Source organism: Zootoca vivipara, chromosome Z1 (genome assembly GCF_965207765.1).
Source record: "Zootoca vivipara chromosome Z1, rZooViv2.hap1.1, whole genome shotgun sequence".
NCBI classification, from domain to species: domain Eukaryota; kingdom Metazoa; phylum Chordata; class Lepidosauria; order Squamata; family Lacertidae; genus Zootoca; species Zootoca vivipara.
The window spans coordinates 34030907-34053527 of record NC_142583.1 but is presented as its reverse complement, the minus strand read 5'-3'; the positions used below and the strand labels follow the sequence as shown (position 1 = coordinate 34053527).

Sequence of the window (22621 nt, the reverse complement as noted above, 5' to 3'; positions counted from 1 at the left end):
CCCCTGGCCTAGCCAATGCACTTTTATTTATTTTTATTTACTTGGGAAAGCATCTAAACATGTGGCCTTCTGGCCAGAGCTGGCCCTACCATTAAGCAGAATAAGGTAGCCATCTTGGGGAGCTGATTCTGGGTGTCATGAAAGGGAAGAAAATATTGTTGTATTTTTACTGTTAGGGAGGGGAAGAGGTGTTTCTGGGATTTTTTCCCCCCTTGAGTGCCAAAATAACTTGTCCAGCTATGCCCCTTCATGTGCATGTAAGCCCTGTTCTCCACCTGCATTCTTAAGTGGTACATTTCCAAGCGTATGACATGATTTTGAGCATCAGCCAGTTTATGTTGTTTGAAGTTATCGCCATTGCTTTCCACCTCAAATACACAAGATTAGCTTTGAACCTAAATATGTTTGGAAGACCAAGCACAGAAAAACCCAGAGGATATATTTAAAGGCAAGATACTGGCAGCCATTGCAAGTCAAATGAATAAACAACTAAAAATATTTCCATCAAACAAGGTTTCATAATCTATTTTGGGTTGTTTTCCTAAGCTAAGCTTATTCAAGTTTAAAATTAAATTAGTGACCTGTGCTTTTCAATAGAGTTAATATAATTACTTCAAAGCATCCAATATTTATAAAGCTGTGAAATACTGTTTTTAGTTTTTTATTTTATTTACCAAGACAACAACAGAGACATTTTTAAAAATCCTCTTATAAAACCAAAATATATTTAACTTCCACAGTGCAAGTGAAATATGCTAATGCTGCAAAAAATATACATAAATTCAAAGCACATACACAGATGGAATCAACTGAAAAGTTGTTAGCAACAACACAATCCACATTACCCTGTATTAATATTCTAGTGAGTCTTGCTAATATTTCAAATACATGTTTGCTTGGTTTTGACTTTCATTATTTAATTTGTATACATGTTTTCTTATATCTTTAGACTAATTTCAGCAGAAGGGTAGAGTTGCCTGCTCTCAATACACTTCATCTTTCACAGTAATGTTTGCCAGTGAGAGTTTCATTTAAATTTCATTTTACTGATCGTCTAACACAATGTGTTTTAAAAGGACAGTGCACATTCAGGTCAGGTTCCATGTTGACCACAAAGGAAAGTCCCAGAAAGTTCAGAGTCTGATTATAATTTCTGGTGTCTGCCAGTTCAGACATAAGGAGGGACTATTTCTTATCAAGCTTTGTCTCCTTGGGTAGACTCTTTGTGATCATGGAGGAATGAACACCCATCTCTCTAGTGTACGCAAAGACTCCAAGCACCAAGTGTGCAAATAGAATTTATTCACAAGTCTCTATCAAACTGGATGGGAGAGATTGGGGCGGGGGGAGTTTCGTGTGTGTAATGCTGAGCTCTAAATTGGAGCATTTCTCCTTAATGTTTTTTAAAAAAAACCAACAATGAACAGAGTTTTGTAAATAAGTGGGCATTGCGATGGGGCTCTGAACAGACCTGTTTTATCATGTGCAGCAAAAGAGAGCAGGGGATTCCTTAGCGTGAGAACAGCCAGCAAACATCCTTAGATTTTATAATTATGAAAATATTCAGTTGTTTAAAAGTTGGCATTTCACCCAATCTTTTTCTTGAATATTTCTCCCACACAAAGAGCTTGGATTCCTTGCTACTCCCATTGCTTCAGACTAGTCTGGAATGTGAAAATATGTCTGATCCCATGTGCCCATAAATGGAAAGTAGCCTGATACAGATTATTACAAAATAAGTGACTGAAACAGTGTACACTGCTCCGTGTTTGCCTGGGAAAGCTTTGTTTCATAGTTCATTTTGTCCTGTTTCCCAGGCTGGAATAAAAGCCTGCTGCTTAATTTAGCTGTCACCCTTGCCCCAGCAGTTAAGGTGAGCAGGAAAAATATTAACAGCATGTAAATGCCTGTGGTGAGTGCTTGTTTGGCACAAGCCATGGTTGGGGAAACAGGCACACAAAACACAGGGTGGATTTATGGATACAAAAAAGATCTGTTTTCTTTCAAGGACAAACACAGGCCATCATAATATGAGCTGTTCAATTATTTCCATTCAGCATGCCATCATCATGCATGTGTATAATTAGATATAGGAGTGGTTGCAATCTCTCATACAAAGAACAACAGGGGGGGGAGCTACTTTGAGAACTTATATTGCAGTGCTGTTGTGGCCTGGGGGGTTGGTTTTATGCTTTCCTTTGATGCAGTTGTCTCCCTTTTCAGCCAAGCCCTTCTGTCATTTGCAGCTGAATGAATAAAGGGCAACCACCTGAGAATAAGATTCTGTACGACCTGAAACCTATGACCCAGAGACTTGGGTTGGTTAATCCATACTCTACAACACACTCATCAAACTATACATTTCAGGATTCTTAGGGTGAGACACAGGACAATGCAGCTGGTCACTATGAAGCTATACAAATACTAAAGACTCTTGAGGCAGACTCCAGGATACCAGAGCATAGCTGCCAAGTTTTCCCTTTTCTCACGAGGAAGCCTATTCAGCATAAGGGAAAATCCCTTAAAATAAGGGATAACTTGGCAGCTATGTACCAGAGGTGCATTTGCCTCCATCCCATCATGAGTTCAAAGCCTATATCCTAACAATGAGATCGAAAAACCAGAACACAATGCTTTATGTCAAGCTTCCATACTAGTGACAATACCAATATTCATGTCCCTTTTAATTATGTTTTTATCAGTATTCTTACAAATATATTAACTGGAAGGAATGTCTTCAAAGTCACAGTTTATGATATCATAGAATACTCAAGAACTAAAGTTACAATTGCCAGTATTTTACATACTGTAAACCTGATTTCATTGGTTAAACAGCTAAACAAAGGTAGACGGTGACCCCCATGTTGGGGACTGGGGGCTTCTAGTTCTTTGTGGAATTTTTGAACAATGGTTGACAGATTGTAGATACAGTAAGTTCTAAAAAGAACCTCAAAAGCAAGTATGTAACATAACCATGAAACATCTGCTTAGTTCAGTGGATAACTTATTTCCTTATTTTTTAAAAAAAACACTAAATATAAAGTATCATACTCCTAATTCCAAGAACACTGAACATGGTCTTTTTACTAAACAATACTTGACACATACAGAAATATCAACAGCAGTTGGGGTCTGCTATTTTTGTTGGAAAGAAACATAGAAAAATCCTTGTATAAATGTTTTCCTGAAGCAAGTCTGCAGCGATCCTAAAAACCACTTTTTTAGAACAGTCCCATTGAAAGGAGTAGTCTAAGAGCTACAACTTTTGTCATATGTTTAGAGGATTTTTTCCCCCTAAAGTGAGCAACATCCATTGAAATCAAATAAATGGTGAAACTTCTACCATATGCTATTGGTGTCCAAAGGAGAAACAAAAATAAATATATGTATGGTTTATAAAGCAAGTGATTTGGGATGCTTACCTCCCAGGCTCCTATAGAGAATACCTGTTTTTTTTAAAAAAATGTTTGAACATTTGTTCATGTGTGCTTTATAAATTAAAAGTATTGTCAACAAGTTTCACATCAGGTGTGCCTGTCTGAGTTTCTTATTTAATGAAACTCTGTGACCCTTTCATTAGAACTAGGTTTTTTTCTCATTCCCCTATTCACCACAATCTTATGTGTGTTTACTTGGAAGTAAGTCCAGCTGTGGGCAGTCTTCCTTATTCCCATGTAAGTGTGCACAGGACTGAGCTCTCATTCATTCATTTGCAGTACTTTTGCCCCATGGGCATTAATGTAAGTAAGAAGAATTTTGGCCCTCTGTTCAATCACATCAATTAATTTATCAATGCCTTGACGACCACCTTGGCTTTCCCAAAAAATTCTGTCAAGGAACAAAGACTGTAGAAGCTTCTCTCGCAAACGCTGGCTTTTCAGCACGGAGACTGCCGATTCAGGGAACCTGCAAGTAAACAAACAAGTCAGCTCTGATCAAATTTCACGGGAACGCTTTTTTTGTCGGAGATTTAAGCCTTTCCTATTTTTATACATCATTATTTCACTTGTAGTAAATGTAAAAGAGGCAAGGTGAGTTCAGTCCTCGCCAAAACAAGTATGTCAAGTGAGAAGCAAAAAGCAGGTAGCAAGAGTAGTGAGACCAGTGAAAGGCTTGAAGATTCAAGAAGCAGAGTTAGAACAGGAACAGCAATGAGCAATATTTGTGAGATCTACGTATATAGGAAGGTAGGCATGAAGAGGAAAGGGCAGTGATTAATCAAAGTGTAGTGAGATACATCAAGGTCAAGAGCCCACAATTATCCATGTGGAAAGGGATAATCCATAGAGTTCTCATCACTGAAATTAACCCCAGTGTTCTTCCATCTCCCCAGCAGTGTTGCTTGATGCATTGTATGGCCAGACAGAGAGGTCTGGAGATCTGCATTCAGCCTCCCCACCCTATTAGAACTTACTCATTTATGCCTTGTAATATTTTGAAATCCAGATTGTCTTCACTTCTGTCAAAGTAACCTTTATTATCTATAAAGACCAAATGCCTTGGATCATCTTTTCTCTGGATAATGTGTGTCAAATCAACATTATCCTGGTCATCGCAATTCAGGCTCAATCCTTTCTGGACACAGGAATCTTCTTTGCGCGGTTTGAACCCACAGCAGTTCTTGTCCAAGCGATGGTAGATCTGAAAATCAATTCAGGTAAATCATCAAGATGTGATCATATGAAAACATCTACCAGGTTTATGGGATGCCACCAAAGCACATGTGAACATGAGGTATCACAACTGTTTAGAAATAAATTAAAATCCTTAATTCATACAGAGTTCCTGCTCCCTGACTCCCTGGAGAGTTGCTTCCCAGGCTTGAGAAGAGTCAGCTACATGACTCTGTAGAGGAGCTGTTTCAAATGTTACAGGGGGGAAAATAGACCCTAGCATTTCCAGAACCTTATTAACATTTGAAGACAAGACAGGCATATACAAATGTATAGGAAACTTGCACTTGACAACTACCTAGAGTTGTGGCATTCATATTCCCAGCACACATGCATGTGGCCTGCAAAAAAGAAAAGTTTCCTCAAATATGTTTCGCTCAGCTCTTATAATAGATGGGATGTGGTCTACAGGATAGCTATATATTCCATACTCAGCATGACTGCTTCTGCATGTGCAATTTTTGGCATGTTCATGTTTGTTATTATCATTCATTCTTGGCAAGGATCTGTTTGTTTGGGCCCAATCCAGCCACTTAGGTACAGTTGCATGCTTGCAACACTCTCCTCCAAAGAGCTGCCCATTTGTGTATGCCTGGAATGTCAATCAAAGGGGAAGAGGTCAGTGGCAATCAGCTCCCATGCACAAGGGTATGTGGGAAGAGAGTGAGGAGGATACAAAGGGAGACTAGATCATGTTGCAAGTTATGCAGCAATAATAGTAGCAGTACCATCTGACCAAATAGCAAATTACCATTCTGAAAAGTTGCACTACTTGTGTTATTAATTTCCTCTGGATTATTAATAATAATAAAATAATTTATATCCCATCCATCTGTCTGGGTTTCAACATATATAAAAACACAACAAAACATCAAACATTTAAAAACAAAATATCCTACACAAGCAACAAACAAACCAATAAATCAATAGAAACCACCAACAACAACAACCAGTTTACAGTTACTGTATACCCAAATTAAAATAACCGCCAACCCCAACTAAACATTTAACCAACACTAACCCAACAAAAATAAAACAGAGGAAAACATAATTAGAACAGTTTAAAACACTTTAGCCAGTTGCCCCAATCCAAGAGTTGTTCCAGCAATGTCCCAGTGCCCTCCTAGGAGCCTCTTTTAACTCTTCAAGGTGAGTCTGGGCTCCGCCCCCTAGGCCAGGTGGAAATGGGCCTTGCAGCAGGGAGCAGGCCTTTCTTCCAGCACTCGCTTCTTTAAATTTCAGTGTGGTAAACTCAGCATGTGCTCTTTCCCAAACATAAATCCATATTCTGTGTCCTTTCAGTTTACCAACACACTCCAGCTACTATTTCTGAATGATGATAATGGTGCCAGGCGTTCTGCTAAGCTGCAGTGTTTACGCTAGAGGCCCCTAAATTTCAAAGTTAATGTGGCTTAAATGCGGTTCCCCAGAGAGAAGACCATTTACTATATACTCCATTACTGAGAGATATATTAATGGTTCCACATGAACACATTGAGACTGCTACAGTCTCCATGCTATTCCTGTATGGTTGTTGCTATGCTTAGTATCCGTACAATAAATACCATGACTTTCTATTGGGTGCCAAGTATGACATACTCAGGGATGTACTGAGAGACATTGGACGTGACAATCTATTTTTAGTTTAGAAATCAATGTCCTGTAATAGCCATACCTATAGTGTTTGCATATGAATTATACTTAAATATTGTATGTACTACCTACGTGCCATTATGAAAACCTGCCACTCAATGATTTCTGCAATTTACAAGTGTATAGAAAGCTGAATTGTATTAGAAATCAAAGGGCAATTTATACATGTAACTAGAAGTTACAGACAACCAGAAACCTCTCCTGGATTTGCACCAATGGAATGACTGAAAGCTGCATGTGTAGAAACGGAACTCTAATAGTGCCCTGTTGCCAGCATCACATGCTCTGGATAGTATATTTATTTAAGGATACCTAACCAGGCCTATTTCATGTTTCTCCTTGTAATAGGTAATGATAGAATTAAACATTGCCTCCCATTATATGGGTTGGAGCTACGATTCCACCCTTTAGCTTGTTCTTGTGGTTGCTTTCATTTTCCCATGCAGTTGTGTGTTAAACTGTTCATCCATAAAGAGCCTCCTGTTCTGGGCTTACAAAGTGAGGAATCTTACCTTGTAAGAACTTAGCACCCTAGATGAATGAAATGAATGAGATGATTCCCCCACACCGTCATTATTAGCTCTGGAACCGGGGAGGAGATCCTCTGTGGATCATCGTACAACTCTGAGAATTTCAAGCTCTAGACAGTTTCATAATGATGTGCTTGAATTGCCAAGCCTGTGACATAACATTGCTACTTCTGCCCTAGTCAGGAACACAAGGACTTTGCAGTTCTTAAGAGTAAAGCCTTGGCACAAATGGACCAGAATTTACTTAGTTATTAATAAAGTAATTGAGTTATAATGGAAGGGCTAGGACATGTCAACCATTAGACCTCTGGGTAAGAATTCTCTGTCATACTTTGTTTTGACTTCTAATTTCTGTAACACTTTTGCATTGTAGAAGTTTCAAATGTGGCTCCCTTACCACTAGCATTTTTTATATAAATAGTTTATTCAATAAAATGTGTTGCTATAATTAATCCTGTGTACCAACAATAAGTCCCATTTGCCTTACCTGTAAAAGAAAATCAAGTAGTGCCATCTTGGACCACTCATAGTGATGGATATCTGTACATCCCCACTCTGTTTTGGGTACTTTGCCATTTTGCCAACATTTTTGCTTTAATTGTTGCTTGTAAGCCCCCCATGTTAACTTCAATGACGAGTGTGTGTCATTATCGGTCTGAGCCAAGGAGGTATCCCAAAGAATAATAGGACATGGTTGATCATCTAATGAGAAAAAATAAGAAGACCAAACAAAACCATTAATGTACTTAAGATTTGCATTTTTCAACCCTTGATCATTCTGTAGGCATTTCCTAAAATCACAGTAGTTTTCCACACATGTTTTTTAAAGAGGTATTTTAAAGATGTGGTAGGATGAATAAGAAAACAGCAATGATTTGACTTCCTTTGGTTAATGTGGTCATACTCCACATGTAAAGGAAGCTACCACAGTAAAGGAAGAACCCTGGACATTATAATTATCATCATTGTCTGAGAATAACTGCTGACTTTATGCTACAAACCGCTTAAAACAATACTACTCTATGAGAAGATATATTAAATAGATTAGAAGTGGTTTGACAGATCAGCAGCTGATGTAAATCTCTGTAGCACATTCAATTTCAACAAAGCAATATTCGTTTATGAGAGCGTCGTCATTAAATGATATATGCATGAGCAAGCCGTGAATTCCATCTTATAACAAATAGATTTATAGCCTCATCTTTACCACTCTGGGTTTTTTTCCCTCTTTAGCGATGTATGATTTTGTAACTACAATATCTTAAGAGAGACAGGATGTATAAAATATATGTGGCTGAATCACTCCCAAAGGTAAACCTACAGTGAGATTGTTCAGGCTATCCAAGATAAAAGCTGGGCAACTCTTAGCACATGGCATAGAGTGCTTTCATGCATTCTTGATGCATGCTGCATATGTTATACAGCACACATTTGAAAGTGTAAGTTTTAAAATCTGCTTAGCTCTGCATCTGGAAAACAGAGGTGACTCTGCCTAGTTCTCAAGATCAGGCTAAACATGAAGTGGTGGGTGTCTGCTTCCCCCCTCCCATAGAATTCAGGGGGTACCCAAGGGCCAGACTGGACATAGGTTGTGAAATGATCCCTCAGAATGCTCAGATGAGGATGAGATTCAAGCCACTTTCCCCTGGGCAGGACCTACAGTAGCTTCTCCCATGCCCTCCCAACCAGAGGATATGGCCCTACCTCTTTCCTTGGACTCAGGAAACCATATTGAACAGTTCCTCCGTTTCCTAGAGTCTAGGACACAGACGGTGCAAAAGTCAAAGGATACAACATCAGACAAAGGCCCTTTAAGGAAAGCAGATGGCTTCAGATGGCGCCCTGTTGGAGCAACATCTTTCATAGCTCAGCTAGCAAGGCCCATTAGGAGCTGTCCAGGGTCCTGATTCTTGCTGACTGGTACCCTGCCCAAGTAGATTTGACTAACCTTGACCATGCCTAATCTGACCTTCCTGAAAGAAACTTAACTTGATTAGACCTTTCCAACTTCCCACGGGAGAATGAAACCCTGAGTACAATGGATAGGTTAGGTCCAATATAACAGTTTTGTCTTAAAGCAATATGCCACCTAGTGAAGCCTCAAGATGGATTGGAGCTGTGATGTGGGGAGAGGGGGCATTAAACCCTTTACCCCCACTGTGGTCCCAGTTGGAACTGGATGCCCACCACACGCATGTTTGCATTTTCTTACTATTGTGAATCGGAAGGGAGGGGTGGGCCCAGCCACACAGGAGCATATGGCATCACAAACATAAAAGAAATGTGCAGGAGAGGGACACTGAGCCTTCCTCCCCTGCCGCCCAAGCCCACTTTACCTTACATTCTCTCAGTCTCTTTCTCTAGGCATTTGTCTCTCTCTTCTGCCTACTTCTGCTATGGAAAGGAAGAAGAGCATTTGGAGCAAAGGGCTATGGGTAGTCAGCTGTGAGAGAAGGAAAGCATCAGCAAACCTCTCTCCCATTTCACTGCTAAAATGAGTCTTGCCCACCAACTTCCATTTTACCTATGATCAGAATAGGGAATACTCCCTGTGAAAAACATTTCCCTATGCAAACAAGCCTAGGTGTGTGGGAGGAGGCTAGGCTGGAAGCTTTCTCTCCAGTTTTCAGGGAGGATTTGTGTGTATAGAAGATAATTCTCTCACACCAGCTTTTTAAAGTGGTTCAGCCACGGCACAGATTTCTGTTGGTTTATTTTCATTATTACATTAATATCCCACCTTTCCCTTTCCCCCAATCATGACCTACAGCTTTCCCCTCCTTAGCATTTCCCCCCAACTGGGTCACATCCGGTATCTGAATGGGCATTTGGGATGAGTAGATTAAATCAGGGTGGTGAGGAAGGGATTGCTCTGTCTAGCAATCAAAGTACTTCCCCACCTCCTCCCCCACTTTATAGCCAAACTAGCCAGTATGTCTATAGTCACAGGTCATGGGGTGTTTTTCTCCCTGCAAATCAGAGAAGTACATGTCTTCCTTATTCATCTCCTCTGTATGTTGACCCAGTCTTGCTTTACAAAAGCACATTCCTCACGTGAAGCCCTTCCTGTTTTTCTTTTTACTTGCTTCCTCCCCTGGGCTCATGATGGGGAAGGGGGATAGGAGAGACAGAGACAGAGAGACAAAAGTTTTGTCTTGAAAAAATGTGAAAACTTGCCGTTCGGAAAGAACAAAATGCAGCTAAGGTGAATCAGCGGAAATGTGTGTGATTCACAGGAAACAGACCTAGCAAACATCAATCAACCCAAACAGTGCTATCTCCAATGTGCTCCGCCAAAACAGACTCAACTGAAACAAATAAACCTTGTCCAAAGAAATACAGGAGGGGCAAAGCTGGAAGACACTGAGTGCCACATTATAATATGAATAAAATGAACAGAAAAATAATTTCTTCTGCACCCCATCCTAATGGAAACCTATAGCCATACTGCAATACATTTTCTGCTGATTAAGGGTTCCTCCAGGTCTTTTTATTGCACATCCGTGATTCTTTGTGCTCACGATGTTACCAGGGTAGTCATATGTGATGCGGCTTTCAATAGCTACTGCAAAAGTTTTGGTGTAGCCACACTGCTTCATCTCCTATCAGTGCATATCCTGCAACTTCCTGCTAAGCACCCCATAACATTTCATACACAAAAATATTCCAGTTTATTTTTGTCCTGCTTTCATTGCACTACAGTTCCTCTGGGCAGCAATAATGAGGCAGCGTTGGGGAAGAATTGCAAATGAAAGCAGAATAAATCCACCATTATTTCACTGTTATTGTGTCAAGAGCAAGTTGCAGAAGACTCTCAAAACAAAATGCCCGTCTGGAGGGGCCCTAAGTCACAGCTACATTAAAGGATTCCTCGAGTGAACAAGGAATCCCCTCAGAAGAAACAGCAAATATAATTGTTTAGCTAAATGACCCAACAGCTCACATAGCAGATCTACCAGCCAGTGTGACTGAAAGGCCACGTCTCTCACCTCAAAGAATATCATCTATTTTATTTAGCCTCAGCTGATATAAGATAGACCTTGAGCTAGAAGCAGAAGCCATTAAGCTCCACACACACACACACACACACACACACACACACACACACACACCGGTCCTCCCAGCAAGCAGCCTCCATTAGCATTCAGCCACACTGTAGGTGGGGAATGAAAAGGAAATGGCAACTCAGTGGCCTGCTGTTTTGAGATGCCCAAGGATTGGGTAGGAAAAGCTATTACTGCAGCCATGAGAATGCTTGTTCTGCACTGAACCTGGAACCTCTAGCCAACCTCCCATCATCCCACCATTTTGACTCTCCATTTCCATTAGAAAAACCACGCAGCATATGGATCACACAGAGCTCGCAGGAACATAGGAAGAAGCTGCCTTATACTGAGTCAGTCATTGGTCCCTCTAGCTCAGTATTGTCTACACCAACTAGCAGTGACTCACCACAGTGACACGTAGGATTTCTCAGCCCTACCCAGTGTCAGGGATTGAAGCTGGGGCCATCTGCACAACAGATGATCTAACTCTTGTCCTGCAAGTAGCTGAGCAAGAAATAAGGCTATGGAGAGAAGGAGGGGAGAGAGAGGGTGAGCGCAATGCAGAATCACTAGCTTGGTGATAAACACAGCATTGGTGACATACCAGCTATTTTTACCTAACTTGGTTTCCATCTCCATAGCAACTTAGTGCCTCGCCTACACTAATGTATTCTCCAGATTTCCCAGTGTAAGAATTGCAATTTTGTACATTCTGCTACATAGTCAGCGCATGAAAAAAAATCACCTTAGAGAACTCTTGCCTGCCTCTTTTCCCTTAAAGGCTTTAATTCCCTTAAAGGTTTTAATTCCCTTAAAACCATGTTCTCTTCTGCAGGTTCAGTCACCTGGTTCTTCAAACACAAGACTCATTAAACCACAGGCTATAAAACCTCTGAAGGATTCAGAACTTAAGTTGCTCTCAGAGGTCCATGCATGCAACTGTAAAGGATGGCAACGCATCAGTAAGATTTTGGGAGTGGCCTAAGCAAAGTAAAAAGGCAAGAGGAACCGAAAAGCCCTTAAAACCCCAGAGTTGCTGCCAGAGACATTTCCATTGCAAAACTATAACAGTATCCCTCACATTCCCGTTAAGTTCGCAGGCAGGGAACAAGGTAAACTGTAGCCTTTCTGTAGCTAGCTATGCATTCAAAAATTATGTCTTCCCTTGCATCTGGACACATTTAAAAAAATGCAGCTGAGAAACAGTCACTGATACAGACAACCGTCTCCCAGGATATCAATCCTAGACCTGCAAGTCTATGCAAGTAAAGATGGGGGCATGAATCAAGGGTGCCATCTTGACTTCTCTAGTTACTGCAGAGTGTAATACCACTTGCATGGCAAATGTAAATCACAAGATGTTGGCTGCATATTCTGGAGCTGGAAAGGGGAAATTCTATGAAGTTCAGACAAACAAACAAAGGGCATGGGAAATTTGTCATACGAAGCAGGTTTTCCAACTTAAGGAGGAGTGATATTGTAACCCAGACCTGCACAATATTAAGACCCACCAAACTAAGCACAGCTCATTCACAAATTCATGTATTGTGAAGGTTTATCAAAATCCTGGCAGCTCACAATTTGGGATGGGAGAGAAATTCAATTCCATTTGCATTTATAGATGAACCTATGTCATCCACACTTTCAAATCAATATGCAAACTGAAACAGCCATCTTTGGAAATCCACACATACTGTCTCTGAATTCTGCAATGCAATTCTCATGCCAAGAAATATGTACAAAATGCAAATACCAGGGTTAGACATGCATACAAAAAGTATGTATTCATGAAAAATACATTCAAATATGCACTATATCAGGTGAAATTGTTTTGCAAACTTTTGTAGATTAGGCAAAATTGCACACAAAGATGTGTACTGTATATTGGGAGAAAATCGCATCAAAATACTGGTGAATTTTCATGCAGACTTAGTTTTATTTAAATCACAAACTGATGTAGAAATATGGAGTGGGGAAATGAGAAACTGAGAAATATTGAAATTGACAGATTCACCCATCCCTTGTCACAATACAAGGCTAGCAGGTCCAGCCCAAGACATGCAGGAGGGAAAAAATAATCACCGATATGACCTATAGTTTGTACTGTGGGATACACAAATATAAGAATATAAAAAGAGCCCTGCTGGATCAGGTCAAAAGCCCATATAATTCCATATCCTAGCCAGTGGCCAACCAGATGCATAGCTGTCAACTTTTCCCTTTTCTCACGAGGAATCCTATTTGGAATAAGGGAATTTCCCTTTAAAAAAAGGGGAAAGTTGACAGCTATGCAGATGCTTAAGGGAAGCTTGCGAGCAGGGCTGAGTGCAATAGCCTTCTCCCCACTTGTGACTCCCAGCAACTGGCATTCACAAACTTAATGCCTCTCATAGTGGAGGGAGAACATAGCCATTGTGGCTAGTAGTCATTGATTGCCCTATCCTCCACTGATTTGTCCAGTCCACTTTGAAAGCTATCCAAGTTGGTGCCATCTTTACATCTTATGGATGCAAATTCCATTGTGTAGCTGTGCGTAGTGTGAAGCAGTGCTGTCTCTTGCCTGTCCTGAATCTTCCAACATTCAGCTTCACTGCATGCCCTCAGGGTCTAGTATTGTGGGAGAGGGAGGAAAGACACCTCCCTATCCATTTTCTCTACACCATGCACAACCTTCCACATTTCTATCATTTCCTTCCTTACTTGTCTTTTTTTCTGAACTAAAAGCCAACAAACATGGGAAGTGACCCAGTAGAAGCCAAGGTGGGACTCTCCAGATATTGTTGGACTCCCAGCCTGCATGATCAGTGGTCAGGGATTAGGAGAGACTGTCTCCAATAGCATCTAGAGAGTGCCAGGTTGGTTACCCCATTGTAACCATTCCTCAGAGGAGAGTGGTTCCAGTCTCTTGATCACTTTGGTTCCTCTCTTTTAAACCTCTTCCAGTTCTAAAACATCCCTTTTGAGGTAAAGTGACCAGAATAGTACACACAGTATTACAGCACTTAAACAACAACAACAACAACAGCATCTACCTCAATCTTCCTTTGGCCCCTGGTAATTATGTTAAATATCAGGATATGAAAGCAAGCTGTGAACAAATGCACTTAAATCTGATCCAGGGCATGCAGTAAAACTGAATACTTCAGCAAGGACAGGCTTTCTACTTGTCCTTTACACAAACATTAATCATAATGTTGACATCCAATTTTAAAGGGGGGGGGACAGCATCGTAAACACGTTGCTTGTCGGCTGCTGCTTCTTTTTTTAAAGGCGGCACTCTGACTACGCTTATCAGCATGTGGCGATCGCTACAGTAACATGGTAAATGGAATCAATGGAGCTTCCCCTTCTGTCTGGGCCAAGTTCCCAGCCTCTGTTGGTACAAGACCAATTACGGAGTGAGCAAACACAATGAGGCTAAACGTCAGTCAGATGCTTTTTCATACTAAGTATATTTCAGATGAAGGCAACTCTGAATTTGAGATCGTTCCTTAGCTAGCATTGCTGCGGCACTTTTGCCAGCAACAACAAGGGTTAAAGTTCTGCTTCTCACTCGTCTGCAGAGGACGTGAACAGAGGCAATGTTTCTAAGAGAGCTTAAGATGTTTTGTTAGCTGCTTGTTCACATGTTACACTGAACACAGATGCAAGCTGATTCTACACACGTACAAGTGTTTGTGTGACAGAAGGTGCACGTGCTGATTTGCAGAGCTCAGTTGCTATGCATGCAGACTGGACAGTTGTTGAACATTAATGGGTGGATAACTGTCCATGAGTACAGCTCAACTAGTAGGTACATTAGATAGTACATTTGTCAAGTGTAATGTGTGAACATCCCTACAGCCAACTCTCTTCACAGGTTCAAAACCCTGCACAGCGCATTTGACTAGAGAGGATCACAAGGCAAGAGGATCTAGTGTGGCAATGAAATCTCCTCCATAGTTAATACCTTCCAATCTGAAAGTAATCACAGCTTGGAGCAAAACCTGCTGTTGAGCAAGTGGGTGGCTCTTCTACTCATTAATGGTGGCACTCAATTTCTGCCACTCCCCCTACCCCATGAAGTGCTACATCCCATACTGTACCCCCAAAGTTTCCAAATATTACGGAATGGAATTCAGGTATAGGGCCATGAGGTACTGAGAGGAACTTGCTTGTAATTCCTTTGGATCCAACCTATTAGCTATTCCCAACTCTTGCCACCAGCTGTTGTTGTTTTTTTCTGGCAACATTTGTGTTTCAACACCACCAAAGAAACCTGCTTCTTCACCATTTCAGTGACTTGCTCTGTTTGTGGATAAAGAGACCTTTGTCAAATCATCATGTTGCAGAACACAGAGCTATAAATAATAAAATACTCTGCATGTCAGGAATCTGATTGTGCCCTGACATTCCTGTCATACGGCTTATTTTATTATTTGCTTTTAATTCCCCCATGTTGATTCCACTTTTCCGCCAAAGTGGCCCTCAGGATGGCTTCCCTCACATTTACTCACACCCTATAGTTCTCCCCACACATCCATCATTTCCCTGATTATTCATTTCACCATTAACAGAAAGCCCTCTTTTAGAGTGGAATCTTTTCCTTCCTTACGAATGAGTGGCTCTGCTAAGTAAAAGCATGAAAACCTGGGTGCTGGAATAGACCTGGAGAGAAGCAGGGCAGACTTCTACTCAGTTTGACACTCCTTAGGTAACCTCAGGACAGCCTCTGTCTCTCAGCCTCATCCAGCACCCACAGGTTGTTGCGAGGAAGCAGCAAGATAAAAGAAAATATATAATATATAAAAACTCCTGTTTTCATATTTCCTCAGGCTGAGATCCAAAGAACCATGTAACTAGTTCTGTTCATCTAAGGTTTGGACCTTTTTATAACAACGAAAACAATTTCCCCCATGCACTCTCTTCTTTTTTAAAAAAATAGAGGTTTGGGGGCAGCCAACCAACCAACCAACCAAATAAAGCCCCAAACAGATATTTGACTCCTGGACCTATTCCACCCAAAGTATACATATAATAGAAACCTTTATTCTTATATTTGCCACTGCTCACAATCCAGGCTCAGCAAACACAGATGGCTGAGGAATTGGATCTATGCACTTGCTGCAAGTTTCTCTCCCTTCATACATACCTATTTGTTCATCCTCCTCCACTGCCCCGCCCCCCCCCCCTTTGGATGAAGGGCCTTCATTCAGCCAACATCACATGTGAGCTCAGCGACAAAAGCAGCAAGTTTGCAACTGACATTACGAATTATGGTTTGTTTGCTTTGCAAGTCAGTACTATGGGAGGCTTCCTTCTCTTGCAGCCCCCATGCCTTTATAAATTTTGATCTGTCAACAGTAATGAATCTTAGGGGGAAAAGTTGTCAGGAGTCAGCTTTCCCTTCTAATAATGCAGACGTGTCACAGAACAATGTGAATTAATTCTCTTGATTTAGAAAGGTTCACAATTCATTTGGGCAACTGCAAACAGAGTGCATTTTGTTAGCCTGTCAAATGTGAAAAGGACTTCAGGCAGGAGAGGGGTAAGGGGGGGGAGCAAGGGGGGATGCAAGCAAAAGTTGTTTTATATGAGCTTCCTAAGTGCATCTCTGAAAAAAGGCTTCCACCAAATGAATGACAGCTTTGAGGAGCTTATTTTGTGAGATGTTAACATGGCAGCAAATTTGTCTTTATATATCACATCGGTGCTGAGGCAGGCTGAAACGGAGACATCAAGTGGAGATGTCAGCCCCAAAGCTGGATTTCAACAGACAGAGAAAGTCACTGGGTACAAATGTTTGTGTAACCTCACCTGGAAATACATTTGCTGAGTAAGAGAGAACTGAAGAGTCCAAATGAGAATTTATTGATTATCTCATGTGTTTGATTTTCTTGATTTATATGTACTCATTTGTGGGGGGGGAGGGGTTGTGTATATTGCTTTTCTATCACAGAGATGTGGGGGTCCAAGAGAGCTTGGTGAATAAAGCTAATTGACAGCTCAATCCTACTCATACTCAGAAAGAAATCCCATTGAGTTCAGTGAGGCTTAACCCCAGGCTAAGTGAGTACAGGATTGTGGCCCAGGTTTGCTTCTGACCCCAAAATAACAATAGTCTATTTCCACTTCACCACAAAAGATTCTCCAACACAAGGCCCATTAGAAATCATTGGAAGAACTCCCACTCATTTGAGTGGGACTTGTCCACAGTAACTACCGGTATTGATGGTTAAAAGGGGATGCTTCAAAACCGAGCTGTGGCTGCTCCGCATTCTGATCTCATCTGTAGCTAAGAAACTGCCTGTCGAGAAATAACCCAAATGAAAACTGGCTATTCACTTCCTCCTACACATGGCATAACAACAGCTCTTCATGTCTGGAACATCACCAAGGCCAGAACATGAGAATGAGAAAGGGAAAAAAGAAAGAGAAGTTCAGTCTGACAATCTAGAATAATAATGCAGACTGAAAGCAATGCTTCCTAACGTTAGGCTAAGAGCTGTCCACGAGGAGCCTGCAGTCAATCATCTGTGTGATCAGGATCCCTAAAATGGATTACCTCATTCCTTCTGAAAGCTCTGCAGCAGTAAAAGCTCTCACTAAAAATAACATATGCATAATGTGCCTTCTATGCTCTGCTAACCAGAATATCTCTCGGAAGCAAGCAAATAAAGCACATCGTTGCTCCAAGAAATCTATTGACACTCTCGTAGGGTCTGCCACTGGGAAGGCTTACAAAATGTGGATAAACCAGAGACTGTTATTTTATCTGCTTTCTGCAGCCTGCTGTCAGTAATTTTTTATTTTATTTTTTCCTTTACTCGTCTTTTAATGCTGGTAACGGATTTTGTATAAAATAAAGTAACGATTCCTCTAGGTCAAAATTAGAACATAAACAGCAAGCCTGTTTTAGCACTGATTCATTCAAACGCAGTGCTACCTTTTCCAGTTATCACTACCGTACTGTGCTATATTACATTATTCTGACTGAAATTTCTGCCCAAGCCATAGTTTAGTGCAACTGTGGCCTATGAGACACATATACCGAGGTGGTTCTATTTTGGTCTCATTTTCATTTCATTTCCAGATTCGCCTAATATAAGCAGTCTTGAAGTTCAATGCCTAAAGTATTCAGCATCTTTTCTTGGCACACTGAGAATTAAAAGAGTTAAAAGCAAAGTCCTCATTATATTTTTTCATTGTTTGAATTTTGGGGACTTTGCTACTCCCCCCCTTTTTTTTCTCATTGATAGTAGGAATCAAAACTAGATAAAAATGGCTGATTGTCCTCTAGTCTGCCTGTCACAGAAAATGTTGGTGCTATGCATCTGTGATAACCAATGGTGATGGAGGAAATCTAGCTTTTATCATATTAAGGGCCCCACAGTTCACCTTAATCAGTCTGAAGAATCCCCTGATGTTTCTTAAACTCTGGGCAGAAACCACCAGGCACTGCTGTTTCACATCTTCCATTAAATCCACGTTTGCCCACAGAAGTGAACAGATATTGCACTGCTCCATCAGGGACACTATCTTTGGCTCATAAAGTTTTCTAGTATAAAAAAACCAAAATCCAATCAAGGCCTCCTGTCCAAAACCCTGATGTGGTTTGCTATATCTGATGGCAATTTCAAAGCTCTGCCACACTATCAATTTTCCCTTCTCATCACATTCTGCAACTTTTATATTGACTATGGATAATGAATCTAAATAAAAATACCCACACCCCTCTGCTTTACATTAATTACCATACAAGCAAAATTGGAGTCTCTCCCCTCCTACATTTTATATACATTCTGATACATTTATACATTCCAAAGAGGAACAGTTTATCAGGAAACCTGAAATCCTATTTTCGCTATCTGAAGGATTTTCAGTTTATCTTTTGACTCTACTCTTCAGGGCATTTGCACTGCATTTATTTCTGGTTACTGAACACATATGCCCAATAGTTGGGCCAGGTGTGTGGATAGGAATGCCCTGGGTTCCTATCCATGATGTAAACCAATTACCTTGTACAAATTCTGATTTCCTGCTTATTGTAGGCAAGGTCCGATTCAGCCCCAGAATCCTGTCCAAATGGAAGGCAAACACTTCACTCATGTCAAGAGGTCTCTTCATGAGGCCACAGTGCCCTTGGCTGCAAACGCCTCCTTTGGCTGACCTGTTAACCGTAGCAGCCCCCTCAAGTACCAGAAGTACTCCATACTGAGAAGGTGCCTCTTGGATATTTTCTATTTTGGAATCCGCCAGGAGACGCATGCTTAAGATATCATCTTTGCTCAGCCAAGGTGGTGGGCTTTCACTGTACATCCTGATATTGCTCTCCAGAGCACTGGGCTGTACATTTGCTCCTCTTAGCAGAGGTCTCCAATGTCTCTTGTCTTTCTTGGGTGTTCCTTTCTCTTTGAACTTCTCCTGGTGGTCCCTTGCTTTCTCTGGGACTTCTCCTGCTCTCCTCTTATTTACAGAATTATTAGTCCCACGAAGCGGCTTTTGGATTAAGCTCTTCTCCTGGCCAGCGACAACCAATGGGTCCTTAATTTCGTGGTGCAAAGGTACTGTTTGCTTCTTCCTTCGCTTGGGCTTCACGGTGCCTCGGATGTTGGCAGGTTTGCTGCGCTTGGACCGCAGGGTGATATACACCACGTTGGGCAGCGCTGAAGTATCATTTGCTCCCACCTGGGGTCTTTCCAGATCAGAAAGCAAGAAGGTGCCATCCAATGGGATTTCGAGGGAAAGAGTCTGGGCAGCATCTTGGAGATTCTGGGAATTTGCTTTCGAGGGTCTCGCTCTGTGCTGTGGGACAATGTGACCTACTTGGCTGACAAGGAACCCCAGATATATCACAAAGGCTGTGCCCAACAACAAATTCCTTCTGGTCCTTGGGCACCTGCCGCTCCAGAGTCTCAGCAACTGGGGTGCGCACAGAGAGCAAATGAACCAGTTTAAAATTTGGCATGTCTGATCCAGGAAGCTCATTTCTCCAATGAATCAACATGATGAAGGTAGCTTAGGAATTCACTGGTTGCCTGCTAGGGTGATGATGATGATTCATGCCTTCTAAATTATCAGATTTCTCCTCCTCTTTTTCCAGCTCTTCGTGTGTGTGTGTGTGTGTGGTGTACACACACAAACACGCACACAGTGGAAATGCCCAAGGAATGTGAATGTTCAGTTGTAATTAATCTGACAGGCTGCCCCAACAAGCTGTTAAAATCTTATCTGCCACCACAGAGGGTATGAGTTTGTTTCAGAGAATGAATGGAGTCGGCTGTGTAAACACTGTTAACTGAGTCACTGTAGGAAAAGTCTGGGAGTCCCTTCTGGGCTGGCGCACGGCTATAGAGGAGAGAATTATAAATACCATTTTATAGTCATCATCATTCGTGGAGTTATTTTTAAACCCATGTAAATCTTTATATTGTAAAGCTACAGCTAAGATATATATATGGGTATACAGTATATTATATGCACACTGAAAGGAAAAAGATATTAAAATGCCCCATATTATGTATATCAAATTAATAGACACCCATGAAAATACCCTTCCAAGCACAGCACAAAATGAATTTATTATCCACAATAACTGAACATGTAATAACAATTGTGAAAAGGAGACATCTTTCCGTAATTCAGTGAAATCAGAGTTTCCTCTCCCCATGCTAATGATAGGGAAGATGTTTTATAAAACCATTTTTGCCTCCTATAATTATGTTCAGATATTGCATTAGCTACCCTACCATCCCCCAATCAGGCATGCTTACATTATTTTATAACTCTCTTAGGCCTAACTTGAGCTAAACATATCCGCCAACTATTAAAATGCTTCCTGGCCCTGCGTTAAAGGTACATTGCTATTAATTGCATACATACTGGTAAGTGGTGTCTCCAAAAATGGTCTGGATGTATTCACAAAACTATGCTACTGCAAATAACAATTGTAAGCTGTTCCTTGTTGCAGCAGATTGGTGTGAGTGCTCGCAAGCCTTTATGTTTATGTGTATATATATATACACAGAGAGAGAAGTTCAAGAGCAACAGTTATATTGACAATAAACAAATGTGTACATGTCTGAACTTTATTACACAAGCACACACACCCCTTGCAGTGGAACAAGGAATCACTTATGTTCAATTATAATAAGTTCATTATTTTGAAAAAGCATCTTACCTACACAGCTTGTCTCAGTCTTTGTCTATTAAAACCACAAAAGAAACTGTGCTGGTCCATGCAAAAAAGAATAAAAAAATCCATAAATCCACAGTTGGGCAGTATCTTTCTTAGGGCCATCCAAGCTGTCACAAAATAGAGAGCAAGCTTTCAAATTATCCAAACCTGTATTTCTGTGTTCAAAGTTCTGGAACACACAAGTCATATCATGACTCTACAGCTCATGTTTTGGAGATTTCACTGCAAACTCTACAGACCTTCAGAATGCTCTGACTGTACAGGGCGGTTGTTTCCAGATAACTGCTACACACTTACATGAACTTTTCGTCATTATTTTTTAAGCTATTTTAAATTCTGCATTGGAAAACCCCAGTGTGATGTCTTGTTTCCAAAAAGAACAGCCTTCTGTCTGTTTCTTTCTAACTCCTGGGAGCCCCCTAGTGCAAAAAAACAGTTAAGAAATACCAACCCTCTTTACTGAGAAGAAACATCTGGGAAGTCTTGACAATTTACAGCAGCACACCTCAGCACATCGAACTAGGCAGTCATTTCCACTGAACGGTGTGAGGCTGGCTGTGATTCATTCATTATATTGGGCCATCAATGCCCCAAGAAGATTGTAATCAAAAACGCATAAGACAGAAAGAGGCAAGAGGGAGGTGGTGGTGAGGGTCCACAAGAGAATATATGTTCAGTTCAATTCAATCCATCCTAACCTTGAAGATGGGCACTAAGGGATTGAGCCAAAGATGGGGTAACAGCAGCCGTCCAAGTATTGTTAGACTCCATCAGCCCAAGCCAAGCAGGGACAAGTCTCAGGGATGATGGGAGTTGTAGTCTAGCAATGCATGCAGGGCTACAGGTTCCCCATCTGTGGGTTAAACCAACACCCCCCTGATTGAGGAGAGTCCTGCAAGTTGCTGAGGCCCAGAGGAGGAGCCCATCCGCCATGACATAGCCTTTTTATGACTGATGCTCCGTAATGTTGTGCACAGCCCTGGGATCTTTTGATAAAGGGTGGTATATATATTGAATAAATAATAATAATAAACTGAACTGGGGGGATGTGTGTGTGTGCTGTCTGAACAGCCCTCTAGTTGTGCTCTGAGGCACCTTGGCAGTTAAACTAGATTCTTGGTCTCTATGAAGAAAACCTGACTGCAGACATAAAATAAAAATCTTCAAACTGACGGGATTAATGATAGCGAACTGGTGAGGTGTATTAACAACCTTGCATTAATCTTCTTAGCATATTTTTTAATATTCCTCCCTGCTTGACAAAGTATTTTCTTTCCCGGTGAAAGATGCTCTGGAGGCTGCTTTAAAATGTCGATGACAAGAGCCGTATGGAGGAGCCAGAGTCCTGGTACTCTTCTCACCTAAGTAGAGAAATTCACTTCTGACAAATCCCATCAGCTTCCCCCATGTATGAAATTCAACCTGGTTACATTATGATCAGCCTCTGCTGCAATTTTACGTTTTGTTGAAAATGCAAACAATATATAAGCTACTGATATTTTAGTGGGTGCTTTTGTACTCAAGTTTTTTTAGGCCAGGCTT

At 41.1% G+C, this 22621-nt stretch overlaps 1 protein-coding gene across 1 annotated transcript; it reads right to left on the bottom strand.

The window, feature by feature from the left end:
- Positions 1-645: 645 nt before the first annotated feature.
- Positions 646-21609, bottom strand: GASK1B (golgi associated kinase 1B). The gene is made up of 5 exons (XM_035112486.3): positions 21062-21609; positions 18900-20229; positions 7344-7558; positions 4415-4641; positions 646-3906 (listed from the first exon to the last, which is right to left on the bottom strand). Exons 2-5 carry the CDS (start codon positions 19867-19869, stop codon positions 3699-3701), a joined length of 1620 nt encoding a protein of 539 aa, XP_034968377.2. The 5' UTR covers positions 19870-20229; positions 21062-21609; the 3' UTR covers positions 646-3698.
- Positions 21610-22621: the final 1012 nt, after the last annotated feature.